This window comes from Bos taurus, chromosome 8 (genome assembly GCF_002263795.3).
Source record: "Bos taurus isolate L1 Dominette 01449 registration number 42190680 breed Hereford chromosome 8, ARS-UCD2.0, whole genome shotgun sequence".
NCBI classification, from domain to species: domain Eukaryota; kingdom Metazoa; phylum Chordata; class Mammalia; order Artiodactyla; family Bovidae; genus Bos; species Bos taurus.
The window spans coordinates 79,494,789-79,515,915 of NC_037335.1; the positions used below are offsets into that span (position 1 = coordinate 79,494,789).

At 37.9% G+C, this 21,127-nt stretch overlaps 1 protein-coding gene across 13 annotated transcripts in view; it reads right to left on the reverse strand.

Moving 5' to 3' along the window:
- The window catches only part of TUT7 (terminal uridylyl transferase 7), a 61,410-nt gene that overhangs the window by 32,392 nt on the left and 7,891 nt on the right, over positions 1 to 21,127 (reverse strand). For all 13 annotated transcript variants that reach the window (XR_009495454.1, XR_009495453.1, XR_009495455.1 and 10 more), the window contains 9 exons: positions 20,112 to 20,200; positions 18,051 to 18,102; positions 17,008 to 17,077; positions 16,098 to 16,224; positions 14,606 to 14,725; positions 7,517 to 7,669; positions 3,925 to 4,105; positions 1,427 to 2,523; positions 928 to 1,078 (listed from right to left, as the gene is read on the reverse strand). Coding sequence is in view for 5 of the 13 variants with exons in the window: in XM_005210384.4 (XP_005210441.1) it covers positions 928 to 1,078; positions 1,427 to 2,523; positions 3,925 to 4,105; positions 7,517 to 7,669; positions 14,606 to 14,725; positions 16,098 to 16,224; positions 17,008 to 17,077; positions 18,051 to 18,102; positions 20,112 to 20,200 (2,040 nt within the window). In the remaining 8 variants the exon portion in view is untranslated. The remainder of the gene's footprint in view (positions 1 to 927; positions 1,079 to 1,426; positions 2,524 to 3,924; positions 4,106 to 7,516; positions 7,670 to 14,605; positions 14,726 to 16,097; positions 16,225 to 17,007; positions 17,078 to 18,050; positions 18,103 to 20,111; positions 20,201 to 21,127) is intronic.

Genomic DNA, 21,127 nt, shown 5'->3' on the forward strand with positions numbered 1-21,127 from the left:
TTTTTCAAAGAGTCTATCACCAAGAACTGTTCCTGAGATGGAAACCAGTCTTCACAAGGTTTCTGTTCCTGGGTTTCACAGAGGCCAAAAGAGCCCGAAAAAGGCAGAGGGTGAACACAACAGTTTGTGAGCATGTATTTATACATATATATAAAACACATTTTATATGTGTGTGTGTCTGTGTGTATATATATATATATATATTCACATTTTTCCCCCTAAGGAGAACTAGTAGTTTTCTTTCATCACTTACACTCTCCAAAGAGATTTAAAGAACAAATCTCCAATTAAGAACAAGTGACTTATGGCACAGACAGACATCTTAACATGCAGCAATGTAATGTGTCATAATCTTCCACTCTTAGCAGCTGCATGCCTCTTCATCAAATGGTTTTCCTTGTAGAACTTAAACCTCGGCACACCAACACTTCCCCAAACTGATGTTCCTTAAAGGTTATTAACTAGCATTAATTAAAAAGTATTCTAAGCTCACATTTTAGAAATATTAGTTATTAAATAAGCTTTTTACCTAAACATTTCCAGGAGCCTTTATCATGCTAATATGCCCTGAAAATCTCTAAGGGAGGGGGCAGGATATACAGTTATTCCCCCCTGACCTTTGGAATACTTCTTGTTACTAAATACTATTAATGGCAGGTACCTAGAAAAGCATTTCAAGGAACACTAGTTGGAAAATGATAGTACTCCAATCATAAGACTTAGAAGATTCTCCTTCCCTGTCTTTCTTTAACAAGTATTTATTGCATGTCCCAAATGGAACACGATACACTGAGTACTATGGATACAATACACAATGCCAAAGACTTAGTCTGGATAATGAAGCTAATGGGTTAGTGAATTAGATTAACTCTTGAGAAAACATCAATTTAATATTTTGACAAATAAAAAGAAATGTTAATAACTTACTGTAACACTGAATGCAAACTTGATCTAAGATATTTGAAAATTTGGGTGTTAATGGTGGCAAAGGTTCCAGCTGAATTCTTTTGAAGTCTTCAGGACAGTCCTTCTTTAGATGACCCTCTCGTTTGCATAAACTGCAAACTACTGTAGGAGACTGCAGGAAGATGGCAAAGCAAAATAACACTTAAATAATGGAGCCTTGAATCTTTTTTCCAAAGTACACATTGTCCACCTCACATTCCAAAGGAACGAAAATATAGTGGCATGGCCACTCCAAACACACTCAGGAGAAAAAGGTAGTTATTTTGACTACCAACAGCATTTCCTTTCTCCTCTGCAAATTCCCAAGAGATTAATGAGGGCAGTGGACCTAGTGGCTGCACTGGAGTGAACCACTACTGAGACAGGTGAGAGCCCTGGTTTAGTACATGAAAATCCAAAGTACATGCATTAAAACTCTTTCAAATCTCCTAGTTCCATGTATAGGAGTGGTACTGATTACCTTGCCTCTGGTGAAGGTGAGTTTACTAAATTCATAGAAGAAATCAGACTGGTTCACAGTTGAATTTTCCTCACATACACTTTCTTCTTTAAGGCTGATTTTATTAAGTTCCGTTAGTAGGTTTCCATCTACATGGTGTTTTCCACATTCTTTCAAGTCTTCATACTTAGCAGATCCATCTAATTCCACATCCTCTTCAGACAGGGCATCCTCATCACCTGATCCAGTGAAGGTGTTGTCTAATTCATCTCCATTAGCAATGTCATCCTCATCTTCCCTTCGGGAAATGGAGAGCCGGGGTTCTTCTTCCTCCTCCTCGTCCTCCTCTTCCTCATCAGAGTGAAGGATTCCTGATATCTGGCTCTGTCTTAAAGGGGTAAAGTGGCTTACAGCATCTCCAAGTTCATTGGTACCTTCTATGCTTTCTTCATCAACATCAGCCTTGGCATATGAAGGAGGAAATTCATCATACTCTGTAGCTATAGGATTTCTGAAGCCTTCTAGATCCAAAGTGGTATCTGTCTCCTTAGTTCCTGAGCTGCCACAGGTGACAAGCGCTCCACACTTGCTACTACTTAAAGCCTGATCATCAGCAGTCAAAGGATGCTTGCTTTCCTTTCCATTTTTTTCTTTCTTATTTTTACTTCCTGTTTCTTGATGATGTACTTCAATGTCCTTAGAGTCACCAGAACTGACTTTTGCCTTAATACAGTCAGAGTTTTCCAGGTGGACACTGATGTGTGAGTTTCCCATTTTCTCTGCTGATGGGCTTTCAAAGTTTTCATCAGTCTCTTTAAGAGTAAGTGGCTGGGCCTTGCAGGTGTTTGCAGTTGAACTGGCAGCACCAGAACCTTGAGCCAAAACTGAGTTTTTGAGTTTATCACCTTTCGCTTGTACCTCTGGATCATGTTTTGCTATTTCTTTAGAACGTTCAGAAGTACAGCTGACAGTACTCAGAGGCTTTGGAAGGCTGGATTTCATAACTTTGTGTGGAAGAGCAAAATATTTATATGTTGTCCTTAAACAATGAAGTATATATTCAAACACAGGTTGATTATTTAGGGTCCTTGCCACATTTCTTTTTATAGAGTAGGGATCTGTAATGAAAAAAAAAAATCCACTACTTCACACACTTCTATTTTATGTTTTAAAAACCAGCCTGCTACATAGATAAAGACAACAAATAAGTTAACAGTACAACTTATCATTTATCTTATGCGCTTTTTTTTAAAAACTGGGGATGGGGAGTAAGAAGATACAGTTTTAAAAACAAAAAGAAATGCTTTCTTAAACATCTGCTCTATGAAGAGAACCCATTCTATTCAGAACCATTACCCCTTCCCTACTCTGTCCTATGACTGTGGAGGTAAAAAAAAAAAAGTCATCAGTGTGGCTCTCATGCCCTTGGGAAGCGGGGTCTTCCCTCCGGGCTCTGCTGAGTGCTCTGCCTCCCCACTCAGCCAGGCCCTGTGGTTTGTAGAGCTTACCTCCACTCTTCTGCCCTGGGAAGCCCCATCACTGAACTGGCTGGACTGAATTCAGGGGCGAGAGGGAGGCACCAGGAGGAGACACCACTTCTCTCAATCTTTTCTCCTCCCCTAGAACTCCAGCAGGTTAGGCAATTGGCCAGAAGAGCTGAGCCAGAGAAACTGCAGGGGAGGGTTTAAAAATGTGAGATCCCCATGACTGCACACAGAATTTATGCAAAATGCAAAAAACCCTCTTATGCAATATAAGGCTTGAAAAAAATCAAGCAAAAATAAGAGAATTCAATTTAGGAGGTTCTTTAAATTATTTGAAGGAGGAGAATTAAGATTTCTAGCGGGGTTCCCATCTCCTGACTTTGTAAAGCTGATAGGAGCTCGTCCACTTAAAGGAGTCTACAGGGCACAACAGTATGTCTTTCATATAATGGTTTCAAACTCATTTAAGAGCTAAGTGTTTTTAAAGAGAAAAGGTGTTTTTATGAATAAGTTCTAAATATTACTGCAGGTATTCCAAAAACAAACTCTCTCCATGGAGAGAAATTTAATGAAGAATGCGGTTTTTCATGAGAAAAGGTATTTTCCTCAACCTCTGTAAAACTAAACAACATCAATAACAATTCATGAAAGGACTGAATCTAAAGATTCAGAAATGATAACAGCGAAGAGGAAAGGGGGATTTACATGTCACTTGGAAAAGACTTTTTAAGCATTTAAAGTTATTAAGCAATTTACAAAGAAAATAAGGACACAGACAGCTATTCCTTTTAGTTGCATGAATAATTATTTTTTATCACAGCACTTAAAAAACTCAGGATGAACAATTTGGTCCCTTGGAAAGATCTACTGTAATGCATGCAAGATTCTCGCTATCTACTTCACCTTTGGGGTCAGGCCTACCTTACACGTAGAAGCTGAAAAAAGATCGAAATAAAAAAGCATGCTGTTAGACTGATACCTTAAAAAAAGGGGGTGGGGTGGGGATGGGAATTAAAGATAAATATTTTGAGATACCTTCAATGGCAATGCGTTTTTTGGGCCAATCCTTTGATTCACGAGATATCGATTCTTTGACACGGATACTTATCACTAAATCAGCCAAATTAAATTCTAAAGCATAGAATCGAAGCAATTCCACCCAGAGTTGCCCAATTGGTACTGAAGGCTGCTGTTTTGAATCAAATATTAATGGTACCTATTAACAGCAAAGAGAAAATACACAGGTTATTTCAGATGTCAGTACAATCTGAAAAATCAGAGATCTTCAAGCATCAAATTAAATATATCTGAAAAACCTTAGCAAGGATATGAATCGGCAGTCTATCTTGATAAATCACATTCTAGGTTCTATTTTGATTGTGAGGAACAGCATTCCTTCACTGAATTCCGGGATTAAAGTTATGTTAAAACCTAGTCAGTATCATAGGAATAGACAGGCAGCACATAACCAAGCAGCACTTCTAATTTTGAAGTCTTAAGGGCCGGTGGAGAGAACTGTGCTTCACTGCTACTACTCTCAGCACTGAGTTCTTCCTGTTCCTGCCGCCGGAGGGCGCCTTTACACCGTTAAGACACAGAAATGGACTGCAGTTGTTTGCATAGAGTAGAAGGAAAAATGTTCCTCTCACTTGCTCTGAGAAGTTACATTAAGTTCATTGGTTCTTCCAGCAGCAACTGATTTTAAAGTCGAATAAATAACCCTTGATATCAGAAATTAATACAAGTTTTCCACTCACAGACTCATGATGTGACATACTGTGATATAATACAGTGGAAAGTTCAAAGGACTTAGAAAAGAAAAAGAGGGTCCAAATACTGACTTTGTCACGTCACAGGTTTTGACTGCTTTGTGACTTAGCTTCTTCATTCTTGGACTGGCAGTATAGCTCAGAAGCGAAGAGAACTGGCTTTTGAATAGTACATGCTAAGCTTTCAAATCCAGCTCTTCCATTTACTAGCTGTGTCTGATCCTGGTGATGGTATATAAGCTGTCTAAGCCTCGGTTTCCTCATCTGAACAATGAGGATCATAGTACCCACCTCATAGGGCTGTTGGGAGGACTGAGTGAGAGAGAGGCTGTTAAGAGCTTAGCACAGTGCCTGGCACACATGTTCAAAAAATGGTCGCTATCATTATCTGCAGAGTAGGGATGATACCACCTATAACACAGGATAGTTATGAGGATTAAATCAGAAACAAGGGAAAGCATCTGGTAGACTGGTTGCTGTCTGTATTTTTTCATTTAGATATAGTCTTTTTAAATACAAGAAATCCATTTATCATTGAAACCATGTCACAACTGTAAGATGCTCTTAAGAGGTAATTTAGTTCAACTCCCATATGCTACAAGAGAAGGAACTGAAACCCAAAGAGTTTATGTGGCTTGTGTGGCAGAAGAACAACGTCTCCTGATCCCAGGCCAGTGCTCTTTCACCACACTATGAAATGTCAACACTGTCCAGACCTCACTTAATTTTAGAAGTGGCAGCATGATTAATCTCTCCAATTAGCATTCAAATGCGAAGATAAAAGTATTTAAGTAGTCTTTCAGCAGTAGCCTTTCCTTCTAGGGTATACAAATTTGCTTCCAGTTGCACTTTAGTATATTAAGCTTCAAAATAAGTGGTGTGGTCACAGATTTATTCAGAAAATCTCAACACAAAGGTTCTGTGAAATAAAATCATCAGGTGGATTTAAAAACTAAACCAGATTAAAAATGTAGTTGTTTTGGTCCCACAAACAACAGCTGAGGACACGGAGAAAACCCCAGAAATGGAAAGTTCCATTAGATCTCACCTCTTTATCCATATATTCAACATCTCATATTGTGAAATGACTTCACAATATCATAACACGGAACTTAAGAGACCTCTGACATACCTAGACTAGTGGTACTTACATTATTGTTATTTTTTTTAAAACAGAGAACACTGTATTTTTCAAATAAAGTAAGACTAGTAGCTAGCATTTACTAAATGCTTTACCATATACACTTCATGGGAAATAGATGGGGAAACAGTGGAAACAGGGTCAGACTTTATATTTTTGGGGTCCAAAATCACTGCAGATGGTGACTGCAGCCATGAAATTAAAAGATGCTTACTCCTTGGAAGAAAAGTTATGACCAACCTAGATAGCATATTCAAAAGCAGAGACATTACTTTGCCAACAAAGGTCCGTCTAGTCAAGGCTATGGTTTTTCCAGTGGCCATGTATGGATGTGAGAGTTGGACTGTAAAGAAAGCTGAGGGCCAAACAATTGATGCTTTTGAACTGTGGTGTTGGAGAAGACTCTTGAGAGTCCCTTGGACTGCAAGGAGATCCAACCAGTCCATTCTCCAGGAGATCAGCCCTGGGTGTTCTTTGGAAGGAATGATGCTAAAGCGGAAAACTCCACTACTTTGCCCACCTCATGCAAAGAGTTCACTCACTGGAAAAGACTCTGATGCTGGGAGGGATTGCGGGCAGGAGGAAAAGGGGACGACAGAGGATGAGATGGCTGGATGGCATCCTTGACTCAATGGAAGTGAGTTTAAGTGAACTCTGGGAATTGGTGATGGATAGGGAGGCCTGGTGTGCTGCGATTGGTGGGGTTGCAAAGAGTCGGACATGACTGAGCGACTGAACTGAACTGAACCACCATATGCTCGGCACTGAGTTAAGCATTCTATAAATCGATGACCCTATGAGAAGGTACAGTATCATCTCCATTTACAGGTGAGGAAACTGGGACACAGAAAGATTAAATCACCTGCCCAAAGTCACAAAGCTAGAAGTGGGTGAGCTGGGATACAAATTCAAATATTCTGGCTCCACAGTCTGTGCTCTTAGCCAACACTGTGCCAACAACCCACACAGACAAATGACACAAGTGGTGTGTTCTGGTGGCAGCTCAGGTAGGTGCCACCACCATTCTCTTCCCCTCAACAAAACCAAGAATATGTGATTCACCAATATCTCCCCATTTTAGGCCAGAGTAAACAAGGGCTACAGGAGTGACATGACCTCTTTGTGAAGAGCTAGGATTAGAATCTGAGTCTCAGAGGTATTTTGTGGATATTACTGTCATTTTATCCCAAAGGGATATGGGAAAGCTCATGGAGTCAAGGACTGTTTACCAATTTGGGTCAGAATCCTACTGTTATGTTGCTTAGATTTTTGTTTGAAATTCTAATGACAGCTTGTTCCTTGTTCATAAATTCTCCTTCTCACTACTAACTGTATGAGTAAGGACAAGTATACTAGCATAGGCTTATTCACTGTTATTTTAGCAATTTGAGGTTAGTTAACTTTTCTTATATTTAAACCTCATAATATAACCTAAGACCTAAGCTCTTGCAGGATAGATAGGAACTTATTTTTGAATTCTCAGCCTCTTTCATAGCACCTTACACAGAGAAGAAACCATGTAACTGTGGATTCAATGATTTGCAATTTTACCTTTTATTCCTTGTCTATTCAAAGAACTGAACAGACTAGAAATTAAACAGTTATGAAATAATTAAAGATAGTTGAGAAAAGAAGAAAAGAAGACTAACACATAAACTCCACAATTAACAACTGAATTAAAAATAAATGGTAAGACCAGACATGAGAGAGAACAGACCTGTCCCCTTTTAATGGCCATTTCCTTTGGTGCCTCCTCTTTTGTTGAGTCCACATCCCCTGCAACATTATCAGTGTATTCCCAGACCACAGAGTCTTTCTCAATTTCTTTAAGGTTGAAGTTTCCTAATTTGTTTAGTGAGAATCCTTCAATCTAGGAAAAATTAAACACACATTATAAGGCAGAAATGATTTTTAAAACAATCAGAGCATAAATCCTGGAAGAAATGAAAAGTAACACAGTTCACTGAAAATATGAAAGGCATCTTTTATCAAAAGATTATCTTTGAGACATCTGTAAATTTAAAGAGAAAAATTCAAGGTTTTGATTTACAAAAGAAATGGTGATTTTTGGAAATAGTGAAGTGAAAGTTGCTCGGTCATGTCCAACTTTTTGCAACCCCCATGGACTATACAGTCTATGGAATTCTTCAGGCCAGAACACCAGAGTAGGTAGCATTTCCCTTCTCCAGGGGATCTTCCCAACCCAGGTCTCCGGCATTGCAGGTGGATTCTTTACCAGCTGAGCCACAATGGAAGCCCTTTTGGAAATAATTTTTTAGTAAATAGTCTAACAGACCACGGCCTAGGCCTAAGGCCATGGTTCTGGTGTAAAACCACCTAGGCCCAAACCTCACTCTCTTAGGTGCTAGCTGTGACACTTTCAGTAAGGTCCTTGTTTTATGTCTCAGGTTCTTGTAAAAAGGGGTAACACTAGCATCTCCTTAATGGGACAGTTATGGAAAAAATAATGGACATAAAGCATTTAGACAGGGCATGGCATATAGTAAGCGCTCAATAAACATAAAGCATTTCTTTGGACATGGTTAAGATGCTAAAGAAAACCATAGGCTCAAAAGGTCTAAGAAATGTGGAACAAACGTGAACAGATTTCTTTACTCTAGGTATAGTGGGATTTTTCACAGCCTTTAAACATGCTAACGTACATAATGAATTATGGGTTAGGGTATGACTGTGGTAGCCTGATTCTCCAAAGTATTTTCACATTAAATGGACAACTTCTGTGGTTTACCTGACAGAACAATCCTAAACCATAAGACATCATGTCGCTCCCCTGCTCAAAAAAATTTCCTTCTAACTCAGGATGAAATGTGGTCTTTTCTAGGGCCTAGGTGGTGCTTCCCAGGTGGCTCAGTAGTAAAAAAAAGAGTTCATCTGAAATGAAGATGTGGGTTCAATCCTGGGGCTGGGAAGATCCCTGGTGGCAGGAAATGACAACCCACTCCAGCATTCTTGCCTAGGATATCCCACAGACAGTGCAGCCTATAACCCTTAGTAATTGTCCTGCAACTCTTAGATATTCTATTTCTTATTCATTCTTTTCTTCATCCTTGCTTTTCAGTTTAAGAAGTTTCTACTGAGTAAAGTTTACTGATTTTTTTTTCCTCTAGAGCCCTAAACATATTAAGTCTTATTATTAAAATTCCTGGTGAAATAATTCCAATGCTTGCTGTTTCTTCAAACCTATGACTTTGCCTTTTAGTACGCCTTATAATTTTTTTGTTGAAAGCTGGGTAAAACCCTGTGGTGTGAGGTTTTTTCCCTTTATCTGGCTGGAGTCAGGCAATGTACTGTTTTTGTAGCTGTAGACATCAAGGGGCTATAACTTCTGTTGGTATCCTTGTTTTTGTCTGCTCTACTGTTTTTGGGTTTCCCAAGAGACTTCTTAAATGAACTCTTTCTACTGTAACCTCATTATTACACAGTATGCCGAATGATGCTGCAGTGAGCTGTGAAGAGAGGGGAGATATCCTACAGTTCTATGATGTCTCAGTCTTTTAGTGAGACTGTGATCCTGGGCTCAACCGTCACTTCGTGTTTCTTAGTAGTCCTGCCAATCTGAGGTGAGACAGGGAACAACAGAACGTTGGAGTCGGGTATTTTTCCTTGCCCCAGGTCAGTCAGGCCCTGATAAATCTCAAGGTGGTTCAGTTCAGATTAGTTGCTTAGTTGTGTCCGACTCTGTGACCCCATGGACTGCAGCACACCAGGCTTCCCTATGCATCCCAACTCCTAGAGCTTGCTCAAACTCATGTCCATTGAGTCGGTGATGGCATCCAACCATCTCATCCTCTGTCATCCCCTTCTCCTCCAGCCTTCAATCTTTCCAGCACCAGGGTCTTTTCCAATGAGTCAGGTCTTCACAACAGGTAGCCAAAGTACTGGAGTTTCAGCTTCAGCATAGTCCTTCCAATGTATATTCAGGACTGATTTCCTTTAGGATCTCCTAGCAGTCAAGGAACTCTCAAGAGTCTTCTCCAACACCACAGTTCAAAAGCATTAATTTGGCGCTGCTCAGCTTTCTTTATAGTCCAACTCACATCCACGCAAGACTACTTGGAAAAACGATAACTTTGACTAGATGGACCTTTGTTGGCAAAGTAATGTCTCTGCTTTTTAATATGCTATCTAGGTTGGTCACAGCTTTTCTTCCAAGGAGCAAGCGTCTTTTAATTTCATGGCTGCAATCACCATATGCAGTGATTTTTTAGCCCCCCAAAATAAAGTCTCTTACTGCTTACATTGTTTTCCCATCTATTTGCCATGAAGTGATGGGACCAGATGCCATGATCTTAGTTTTCTGAATGTTGAGTTTTAAGCCAACTTTTTCACTCTCCTCTTTCACTTTCGTTAAGAGGCTCTTAGTTCTTCTTTGCTTTCTGCCATAAGGGTGGTGTCATCTCCACATCTGAGGTTATTGATATTTCTCCCAGCAATCTTGATTCCAGTTTGTGCTTCATCCAGCCTGGTATTTCGCATGATATACTCTGCATATAAGTTAAATAAACAGGGTGACAATATACATCCTTGACGTACTCCTTTCCCAACTTGGAACCAGTCCATTGTTCCATATCTGGTTCTAACTGTTGTTTCTTGACCTGCAACAGATTTCTCAGGAGGCAGGTTAAGGTGGTCTGGTTTTCCCAATCTCTTTAAGAATTTTCCAGTTTGTTGTGATCCACACAAAGGCTCTGGCATAGTCAATAAAGCAGAAGTAGATGTTTTTCTGGAACTCTCTTGCTGTTTTGATGATCCAGTAGATGCCGGCAATCTGATCTCTGGTTCCTCTGCCTTTTCTAAATGCAGCTTGAACATCTGGAAGTTCACAGTTCACTTACTGTTGAAGTCTGGCTTGTAGAGTTTTGAGCATTACTTTGTTAGTGTGTGAGATGACTGCGATTGTGGGGTTGTTTGAACATTCTTTGGCATTGCCTTTTTTTGGGACTGGTATGAAAACTGACCTTTTCCAGTCCTGTGGCCACTGCTGAGTTTTCCAAATTGGCTGGTATATTGAGTTCAGCACTTTATAAGGAGGTTCAGTTCAGTTCAGTTGCTCAGTCGTGTTCGACTCTTTGTGACCCCATGGACTGCAGCACACCAGGTCTCCCTGTCCATCACCAACTCCGGGAGTTTACTCAAACTCATGTCCATTGAGTCGGTGATGCCATCCAACCATCTCATCCTCTATCATCCCCTTCTCCTCCTGCCCTCAATCTTTCCCAGCATCAGGGTCTTTCCAAATGAGTCAGCTCTTCACATCAGGTGGCCAAAGTATTGGAGTTTCAGCTTCAACATCAGTCCTTCCAATGAACACTCAGGAATGTTCTCCTTTAGGATGGACTGGTTTGATCTCTTTGCAGTCCAAGGGACTCTCAAGAGTCTTCTCCAACACCACAGTTCAAAAGCATCAATTCTTTGGCGCTCAGCTTTCTTTATAGTCCAACGTGGCTCTGGTAAAATTGTTTCCCTTGAGGGCAGGCTTTTACCTAAGACAGCAGAATGTTCTAGGTAATGTCAAATTGACAACCTATTTCCTGGATAGAGGATTTTTCCTGGATCTTTACCCTGAGAACCTGGTGGGTATTTCTGGAGATAAAACTCATGAAATGAGCACCCTATGAATGGGCCCTCTGCTGTTTTTCCACTTTCACACTTATCCAAACTGAACTTCCAGAATCACAGTTTTTTTTTTAGCCTGGTAGTCGTTCCAGTGGCAGGATTCTGTTCCTGGGTTTCTGCTCTGACAAGTTATATACCTGCCTGTCTCTCCAATTTGGGGGCCAGTGGTTTTCTCCATGACCCCACTTCTCTGAAGGATCTAATAAGAGTTGTTGATTTTCAGCATGCTCAGCCTTTTTCTTTTTGTGAGGATGGAGTGATGACTTCCAAGATCCTTATATGGTACACTGGACTGGTCAACAATCAGTCAGAGACGTGCTAAGTTGCCAGAAAGAATTAAGGGTTCCACTTCTCTGTATTTTCCCTCTTTGTTCTTTTTCCCCTTATTATTTGGTGGCCCAAGGTCCTCTGCCCAGAAAGAGGAATGGGTTTTCTACTAGTAAAGCCTTTAGGGTAAAGCCACTGAAAAACAGGAACTCACTGTGTTGGTCATTTGCTTAATTTTTGGCTTCTCTCTAAAGTCTGTCTGAGTTTTTCAGTCTCCAGAGCCTTCAGGTTGTTATTTTATGTGTTTTGTTGAGAATTTACAGCTGTTATTTCCAGAAGGATCACTTGTTTAGGAGTTCAAGCCTCCACCCAATAAGAGGAACTTGACTTTCTACTGAAGGGGAAAAAGATCACATCTGTTCTCCTACCTTGTTCTAGGAGTTCCACATTCATGATCTCATTTCAAAATTTCTCACATGAGTCTTTCCCCAAGGCTCAGAGATTAAACAACTTGCTCAAGGTTATAAGGATTTTAGTGGCAAATCCTGGGTGACTCTCAGGGCTGGCAAACTTTTAACACTTGACGCTGCTCTTCTTTCTACTGTATTATCTGGCATTCTTAAAGCGAAAATATTTGTTTCCTAAGGGTTAACTTTATATAATCTAAAATAAGAACAATTCAAAAAAATATTTACTAGGAGACTAGTAAAATATTGTTGTAGGGGATAAAAGAGGCTAAGAAGACAGGGTTACAGCTAGTCATCATTCACAACTCACATATCAGTATCAAATGATAATAAAACGGAAATTTTAATTGGGAGTAAAAGGTCAGAGAGACAGTCTACAACATGAAAGAGACCTGAGTAGGTTGGGAGAGAATGGCCAAAAGATTTTGAAAACACAGATCAGAGCACAGAAATATGATATTCTAAACTTCTTGACAAAGAATCTAATATTATTCACTCATGTATTACTTTCAGGGCTTAGTACAATGACTAACATACAGAGTGATTTAAAGATTTTGAAGAAGTTAACAGTTTGGATACTTTCATATACATAATTTTGAGGTTTTCAGTAGATTTTCTACAGAAACAGTGATAAAAAATATTTGGCATGAACAAGGCACTGAATTTCTTTTCTGTCACTTGCTGTATATTTTTGATTAATACTCTAGCAGAAACCAGCACACCGATACCTGACTAGTTTAAAAAGCTGAAAACTAAGATCACTTTGGCTCAGGCAGTAGTCTGTCTTATTTGATATATACAGTTCAATCCAGTGTTTGACCACTATATACTTGTTTTTGTCATTACATTTTCAATAAATAAATGGCATAATCAAAACCAAATTCTGTCATCTTAGAGAACTTCTAGTATTACTGCCAAGGAAATAATACACTTGGCTATAGACAAAGGTATTCAGGCTTCTCTTAAGCAAATCCTGAGGAGATTCCCATCACCAGAAGAGAAATGCTTTTTTTCCTGCATCTTCACATCAGTGACAGATGCCCACTTCAGAGATGATGAAGACACAAGAAAAGGCAGATTTCACTAAAACAGCAGTGATATGGCAACACAGCCAACCTCTTCTCAGGCATTTTTTTTTTTGCCCAGGAGTCCAACTGGTTTGGTTGTATCTTAAACTCCTATCTCTCTTGGATCAAAGTGAAAAGAAAAGTTCAAAGACTTTTTCAAAGACTTTCATATCAGACTTAGGTCTGATGAAAAGGGTTATTTGTCAACTAAGGGTTGACTTTGTTCTCTGACCCTTTTTTTCACCAGAACAGACTAGAAAGGATACCCTGAATTTTTTCATTTCAGTACCACAAGCACAAGGAGAACTCCCTTTAGGCAACTGGGTTGCAGCACAGCAGACTGCAATTCCTAAAGCCAGGACAGTGTTTCTGTTTCAGCCTTTGTTCTCAGGGCCTGCCTGATAAAGGTCCTTGCTTAATTCTCAACATATTTAGTGTAAAGAAAAAAATTCTGTAAAATCTTATTTTTATATATATATATATATATATATATATACACACACATAATATCCATAATTAAGAACTACAGCTCTGGAACATCTCCTCCTTAAATGATGAGAATCCTGCATATGGTAAGAAGACAAGTAGTTAAAATATTGGATGTATCACAGTAAGCTTTTACCAAGTGAGGCTTTTTATAAAATAAGGATACACATAAGACTTTTATGAAGGAATTTTACCGAGGGATTAAAAGTGAGGCATTTCAAGAGAATGAAAATAACCTCATTTTGACTTTGAGATGGCTCCTTCTTAAATCTTACTACTTGAATAAATCAGCTCAACTTTAATTTATCCAGAAAGAAAGAGTGGTCACCTTACTGAAGTCTTTTTCACATTAAAGATTACAGCAAAATATTATTTAAGAGGTGACTTCTAAGTTCTGCATCTTGTAGTATGAGTAGCAATCTCAGCACTTACATTTTCTTTTGTTTCACAGGGAACAGGATAGAAAGAGAACAAAAAGACCAGTAAAAGAAAGTGATAGCCAACTGAATGCTTTCTATGGTCTGTCTGGAGGTGATACATAAATTCAAGTATCAAATTATAAAACTGTACCCAAAGAAAATGTGTAGCAAATGACAATGTAGGTTCACATTCTTTGTCTGTAAACCTCAAGATCATGTGCTCCATAAATTATAAGTTTCTTCAGTTTAGAAAAGTAACAGTCTCCCTAGCAGAGTATATGGCAGCATCTTGTAGCCAAATACATTAATATTTCAGCAGTGAGAGGCATGAATTTTCACAATAATAGGATAAATAAATTCATGTCAGTTCTGGTTAGGTTTTTAGACTTTGAAATTACGCACAAGGGATTGTGGCCCCATAATAAAATCAATATTGGATACATAAGCAAAAAATGTTTTATACCCATGATCCTAGATAAACAGGCAGAAGGGGTTCTTTCCTCTGTTGAAGGAAGAAAATAGCCATCAGAGCAAACACATAAGGTGGTAAACCTCCTTCTTCAGGGCGATCTATACTGCAAAGCTACAAATGAGAGAAAAGAGGATAAGCATTCTTTTGTACCAGCTTGTCATTTATGCAATCTGGTCTAAAATCTGTTAATTCATTTCCATTTATCACGTGATTTACTCTTCAAAATGAAACTCCACAATGACAAAATACCCAACTTCCTTATACTTGTGTTGTAAACACATATTGTGGTTTTCAGTGACAGTTCCACTTCAAATTTTTCATTTTGTTAACTAAACTCACTTGTGAAAGGCTCTAAAAATCTATTTATTTTTTGATATCCATGCTAAGTCCATTCACTTGGTTCAAAAACTTGTTAATTAAGTCAAAATAATGATTCATAAAATAAACGTAAGCCAACTGGCTTTGCTCAGTTTAATGGCCCCCTCATGCTTAGCTGCTACCTCGAAAATGCATGCTTTGGTCAGAACCATAATTAGAGGAAAGAAAGCAGACAAACCGATTAGCATTAGCAGAAAATAACAACTTAGTGATGAAGCAGGAGGCTGCTTTCAAAGCACATCATATTGTGATTACCAATTCACTCACTTAAGAGTGGGGCATCCTCTGTCCCTGTTGCATCTTTGACTCAAGCAACAGGAATTATGTATTGTCACTGCCATGTCCGAATCCATAAAGCCTTTGGCTTTTTTCTACACAGAATCTCAAGTTTATAATCGTGATGGGACCTTACATTTTGGAGAAACGTTAAGATACTCTGGTGTTCATCTGAGCATTTCATTAGGATACCATGTTTAAAATACCGTAGAAATGTAAAGCAAGATTAGATAGTGGCTTTCATTTTTTGGGAGTCTTTGGGTATATTATCGGGGCTTCCCAGGTGGCTCAGTGGTAAAGAATCCACCTGCCAATACAGGAGATGCAGGTTAGATCCCTGGGTTGGGAAGATACTTTGGAGGGGGAAACAGCAACCCACTCCAGTATTCTTGTCAAGATTCCACGGACTGAGGAGCCTGGAGGGTTGCAGTCCATGGGGTTGCAAAGTGTCAACATGACTGACTAAGCATGGGTTTATTACTGGATGGTATGAGAGACTTTATCTCAATTCTCCTGTATCTGAGACTCACTTCAGGAAACTAGTTAAAATGTAAACTTGTAGGCTATAACTCAGATTTGACCTACAAATCTAATTTTTAATAAGTATCATAAATCATTGATCTTTTGAACAATATGCTATAGTCAAACAGAAACAGTACGTTTTTCTTTCTATATATATATTAAAATTTCTAATACTCAGATGCCAACTCTCTTGATGTCTATAAATATGCATCCAAACATTTAAGATTAAATGAACCACGTAAAAATCAAAATGTACTGCTTAGGCATATGTAGAATGTATTCATTCATTTAAAGAACTCAAACCTACCTTTGCCCAGTACCTAAATGCAATCACCAGAGGAACCAGCTTTGATTCTAGTTTTCCAAGGGCAGTTAAATGATTTGTTGTCAGACAAGCATTTTCATTTCCTGCACTCACTTTACAAAGAAGACCACTGGTGGGGGGTAGAGGGTGACAATGGGAAGGAAAAAGAGAAAGATAAAGTGTTATACAGGTATCAGGTTTCTTTTACACTACCACCAACTAATTTACACTGAAAATAAATACCTTAAAAATGAAAATAAAAAACTCATTAAACCCTTATAGGTCATTTAAATAACTGGCTTTAAAAAGATAGGGCAGCTATTTTCTGGGTAAACTTTTTTTTTTAAGAACTAAAACTGTCACGTTTTCTTATATTAAAACAGTTTTTAGGGGGAAATACAAAGAAGTGTAAAATGTTTCAAACGGGAGTATGAATTCATCTTAGTAGGAGCAAAAGTGTTTTCCCTAGCTGGAGGAATCTGCTTGATGGTGACTCATTACAGCCTACAAACCACCCATCTACAGTGGGAATGGGAGTGTTTCCAGATGGAGAGAGAGAGCTGGGTGAAGTCATACCAACTATTTCCAGTACTGTTTAAAATGCTGCTAAAAAGAATGGCAAATAAAGGTGATCAGAGCAAGTAACTATTTGATAGTTTTTTTTTTTTTACTGAAATGGATCAAAATGCTTCCTTTCTATATTTTTTCCTTTTAAGTACTTTTCTTCTTTTTAAGATAAAACACTTTTCCCTCTTGGGTTAAACACCAACAGTAGAGGGAGAAAGCTAATAGTAAGCTTATGAAATTAACCACATAGGAGCTTGTAATTCTAGAAACTGGACATTAAGATGTAGTAAAGTACAAGTGCTTTTGGCAAGCTGATACTTAATAAACAGCTTAAAAAGACAGAGACCTTTGCTTTTCTCTGCACACCACCACTGGCACCCGAGCATGGAAATCTGCATCAACATCAATAAAAGAGTCTGGAAAAAGAAAAGAATATTACACAGATTAGTTAATTAAGCCTTTGTATAAAAGCACAATTAGATAAAGTACAAGTACCAGCTGTGCATCATCTGTTGGGTCTTTCAAAAGACCATTATGAAATAAAGCTCTTAAGAGATGATTATGAAATAAAAATGACTTGAAAAGGAAAAAGTATTCTACTCAAGAATCAAGTAATCACATTAATTTAAAACCCTTATTTTACAAAATTAATGTCTGATTAGAAATGGCTACATTATTGAACTAGAACATTTAAATGTTAGGTCAGTAACATAATTATAAATATGGATAGGACAATAAAAAACAAAACTGCTGCAAAAGCTACTAAAACATGTGGGGTCAAAATACATACTGACTGAAGTAAGAAGAAAAGTTTAAACATTTCATTCAGTCAAAACAAAAAGGATGGGAAAGACTAATTCAGGGATGAGACGATTTAACCAGGCCTATGGAAAGCACACAAGCTGTCAAGTCCCAGTTGGACATTACTTTGGACATATGATAACATACCTAGGAACAATTATTTGCTGATTCATTAATCTGAGTTGAGTCACACTATTTATTATTCATAAAGTATTAATTTGAGCCATGGAATACAGATGAACATCCTTTAGTTTTAACCTCAAGAGTAAATTTTACATATTTTGACTCTTATCAGTCTTAGGCTAGGACCTGTATAATCTTTACAAATTGTGACATTATCACCAAGCAAAAAGCTTTACTTACAAAATAGTTATTCTGCATAGTAGAACAATTGCATAGTAGAACAAGACTCCAATTAACCTGCTAATAATTCATGGGCATTTGCTTTAGTTTTTTTCTTGGCTATTCCTCATATAAGTAAATCAAAAAACACGACTTCCTATTTTCAAAGCTTGAGAAATAAGATATATTTAAATTATAGACAAAAAAAAAATTTAACAACAAAATGTGGAAGGAATTTGGCCTTACCATTGTTCTTTAAACATTCTTGGACAAGTAAGAGAACATCTGGCTGAGACATCTAGGAAATAAATCAATGAATACATCAAATAATTCATAAGTACTTTGGCTTCACTGAGATAATACAGTCATCTGAATTTATCCAAATGCCTCTCCAAACTAGAAAGCACCTTACTACCTGAGTAAAGGAACTAATCATTATGCTATGTGCACACAGTCAGACACAGAAAGATGAGCACTGAAAGATGACGACCATGGGCAAAAAGACTGACTACTCAGTTAACTCCTAATTCCTGAGTTAATTAGCCTCTCAGCAAATCTCCCACGTTGTGGCTGCTGCTGCTGCTAAGTCGCTTCAGTCGTGTCCGACTCTGTGCGACCCTAGACGGCAGCCCACCAGGCTCCCCCGTCCCTGGGATTCTCCAGGCAAGAACACTGGAGTGGGTTGCCATTTCCTTCTCCAATGCATGAAAGTGAAGTCGCTCAGTTGTGTCCAACTCTTCGAAACCCCATGGACTGCAGCCTACCAGGCTCCTCCGTCCACGGGATTCTCCAGGCAAGAGTACTGGAGTGGGGTACCATTGCCTTCTCTGAAGCTGTAGCTAGAAGCTGTCAAACTGTTAATACTATACTATTATTCTGTGAGACTACTTCAACAAATTGCTTACCGGTGTTCACTTCTGTCTTGCCTTTCTCTAATCCTTGCTACACAGGGAACCAAAACCACTTAAAACCATGCATTAGATCCAGTCCTGACCCTCCTTAAAACTCTCAGTCTGGCTACTTAATGCCTTTAGGCCAAAAGGAAATTCCAGCTTCCCCTATTTTGGGATCCAGGCTACATCTCTATCCTAATCTTATGCTCCTCTTTCTCTAGGTCCCTTCACAGCCCTAACAATTTTCCCTTTAGCTCCCTGAACAGGCCATGCTTAATGCCTGCAAATGATGTGCCCTCAAGCTAAAACACTCCTTCACTCTCTCCATCCCTTTTCATCTTTCAGAGTTCAGCTTAAATGTTATCCATTCAAAGGGGCTTCAGGACTGCTTGTATTCTGTCACAGAACCTTGTTTTCCTGAATTGCTCTTATTATAATAAATTATCTATACATAATTACTTATCTCCTTCACTAGGTATGAATTTCATGAAGAAGCAATCATACTTTTTTTGTCCTCTAGAACCTAGTATAGTGCCTGGCATATCACACAGACTCAAAGAATGAATGACATGAAATCAAAATAACTGCCATGCTGATAAAATACTAATTAGAATTTAAGATTAAAAGAAAAGTAAAATCTTGGTCAACTGACCAGGTAGCTATAGCAATTGGGAATGGCAAGGAATGAGAGAGTGTGAAATAGAAGATCTGGGGGAGGAGGTCAGAAATCTTTATTTCTATTTTTAAGCAGTAACCCAAGTAAATGGGCATAAACCATTTGCAAACTGGCCTGCAGGAACCACCAGTAAGTAAATGAATAACCTATTAAAGTGCCTTCCAGTTTTAAAGTTCTGACTCATTAACATCTTTCTGAACCCTGTTTAAACCAGAAATTTAGGCTAGGTGCAGTTCTTCAAAAGTGTAATTATTTTTACAAGGTGGGTGTATGTAAGAGGGAACTCAGGAACAAATCGAGCTTGCAGGTCTTAAATGTTTATATATATATATGTGTACATATATACACACACACCACACCCGTTTGAAATCTGAAATCCTTTGCTGCCACTGCAAAGCTGAATTGTCAAGACAATGTAATCTTTTCAAGTTAATAGAGCCAAGTAACACCATCAGATTCACATGGTTAAAAAAACCAGTGTTTGAAGAAAGCATGAAAGATATGTAGAATAAGAAGAAATACTCGTTAAAATTGAAGGCATGCATTAGAACCTTAAAAAAAATTTTTTGGGAAAAAACTATACTTTTAAAAACAAAGTAGTTTTAGGAAAAAAAACCCAACATTACACTTAAACTGTCCTCAAACATCTAAAATATATCCACATATAGCTCACATTTAGAAAAAAAATAGAACTTCCATACCACTCTGTGAAAATTCTAAGATTTATTTTGTACTTACAATGGCTGGAAATTGAATGTCAATGTTTATATCCGAATTTTTGAAACCCAATCTGCTACAGGATGACCCATATAATCTCAGAGAACAATCTAAAAAAAAAATTTTTTTTAAATAAATAGAAGTCATTTATAAAGTAAAATTTCTCAAAAGTTAATGCAAGACACTGCTATTTCAGAAATGGAACCATCAATTAAAACTACACACAAAAGAAAAACAGTATTCAAGTCTGGCACAATGAAAGGACACGAATGGGTGACTCTCTGCTCTTGCTTTCACTGTTATTTTATTTAAAAGGGAAGACTGCATTGAATGCAGTTTACTTTAATAGCCACTCTTTTCATACCAGTTGTAAAATACATTAATACTTCCTTTATTACTTCACATTTTTCAGAGAAAATACTGGCTGAAATGATTTTTAAAATATGGAAGTCGAAAAGAGATGTCTAACTTTGTTATATGTTTATAAACCTGAGTACACTGAAGAGTTAATGCAGATACTTCATTCACCTTTTTGAAAGCATACATAGGTGTAATTTACTATAAAGATCATGGTTCAGTAAAACAATAATCATAAAAATCAGCATTACATTATTTTCAATATGAATACTCATTATATTATGAACAAAAAGTTTAATTTAACATAATACAATCTTTTCAGGAAAACTTTAGAAAGTGATTATAATATCACTGATATAACTTAAAATGTTAGGCAGCAAGTGAGTCACTCTTTAGAGGAAGATATGTGTATGGGTACCACCTATATTTATTTTATGGCATTTCCCCCCCAATGTTTTACTACTGTTGGGCCAAAAAAGGGAACTTTGTATCTTTTCTCTTTCCCAGGTTAAGTAAAGTAATTTATTTGGGTTTTAACAATTTTTTCCAAGACAAAGTTCACTCAATTTTACAATGGAAATCTATGAAAAAAATCAAAATTACAAATGACATCTCAGGAACTTGTCTACAACAAAGATGAGATATCTAATATAAGGAAATGAACAGATTCTTGTTCTTTA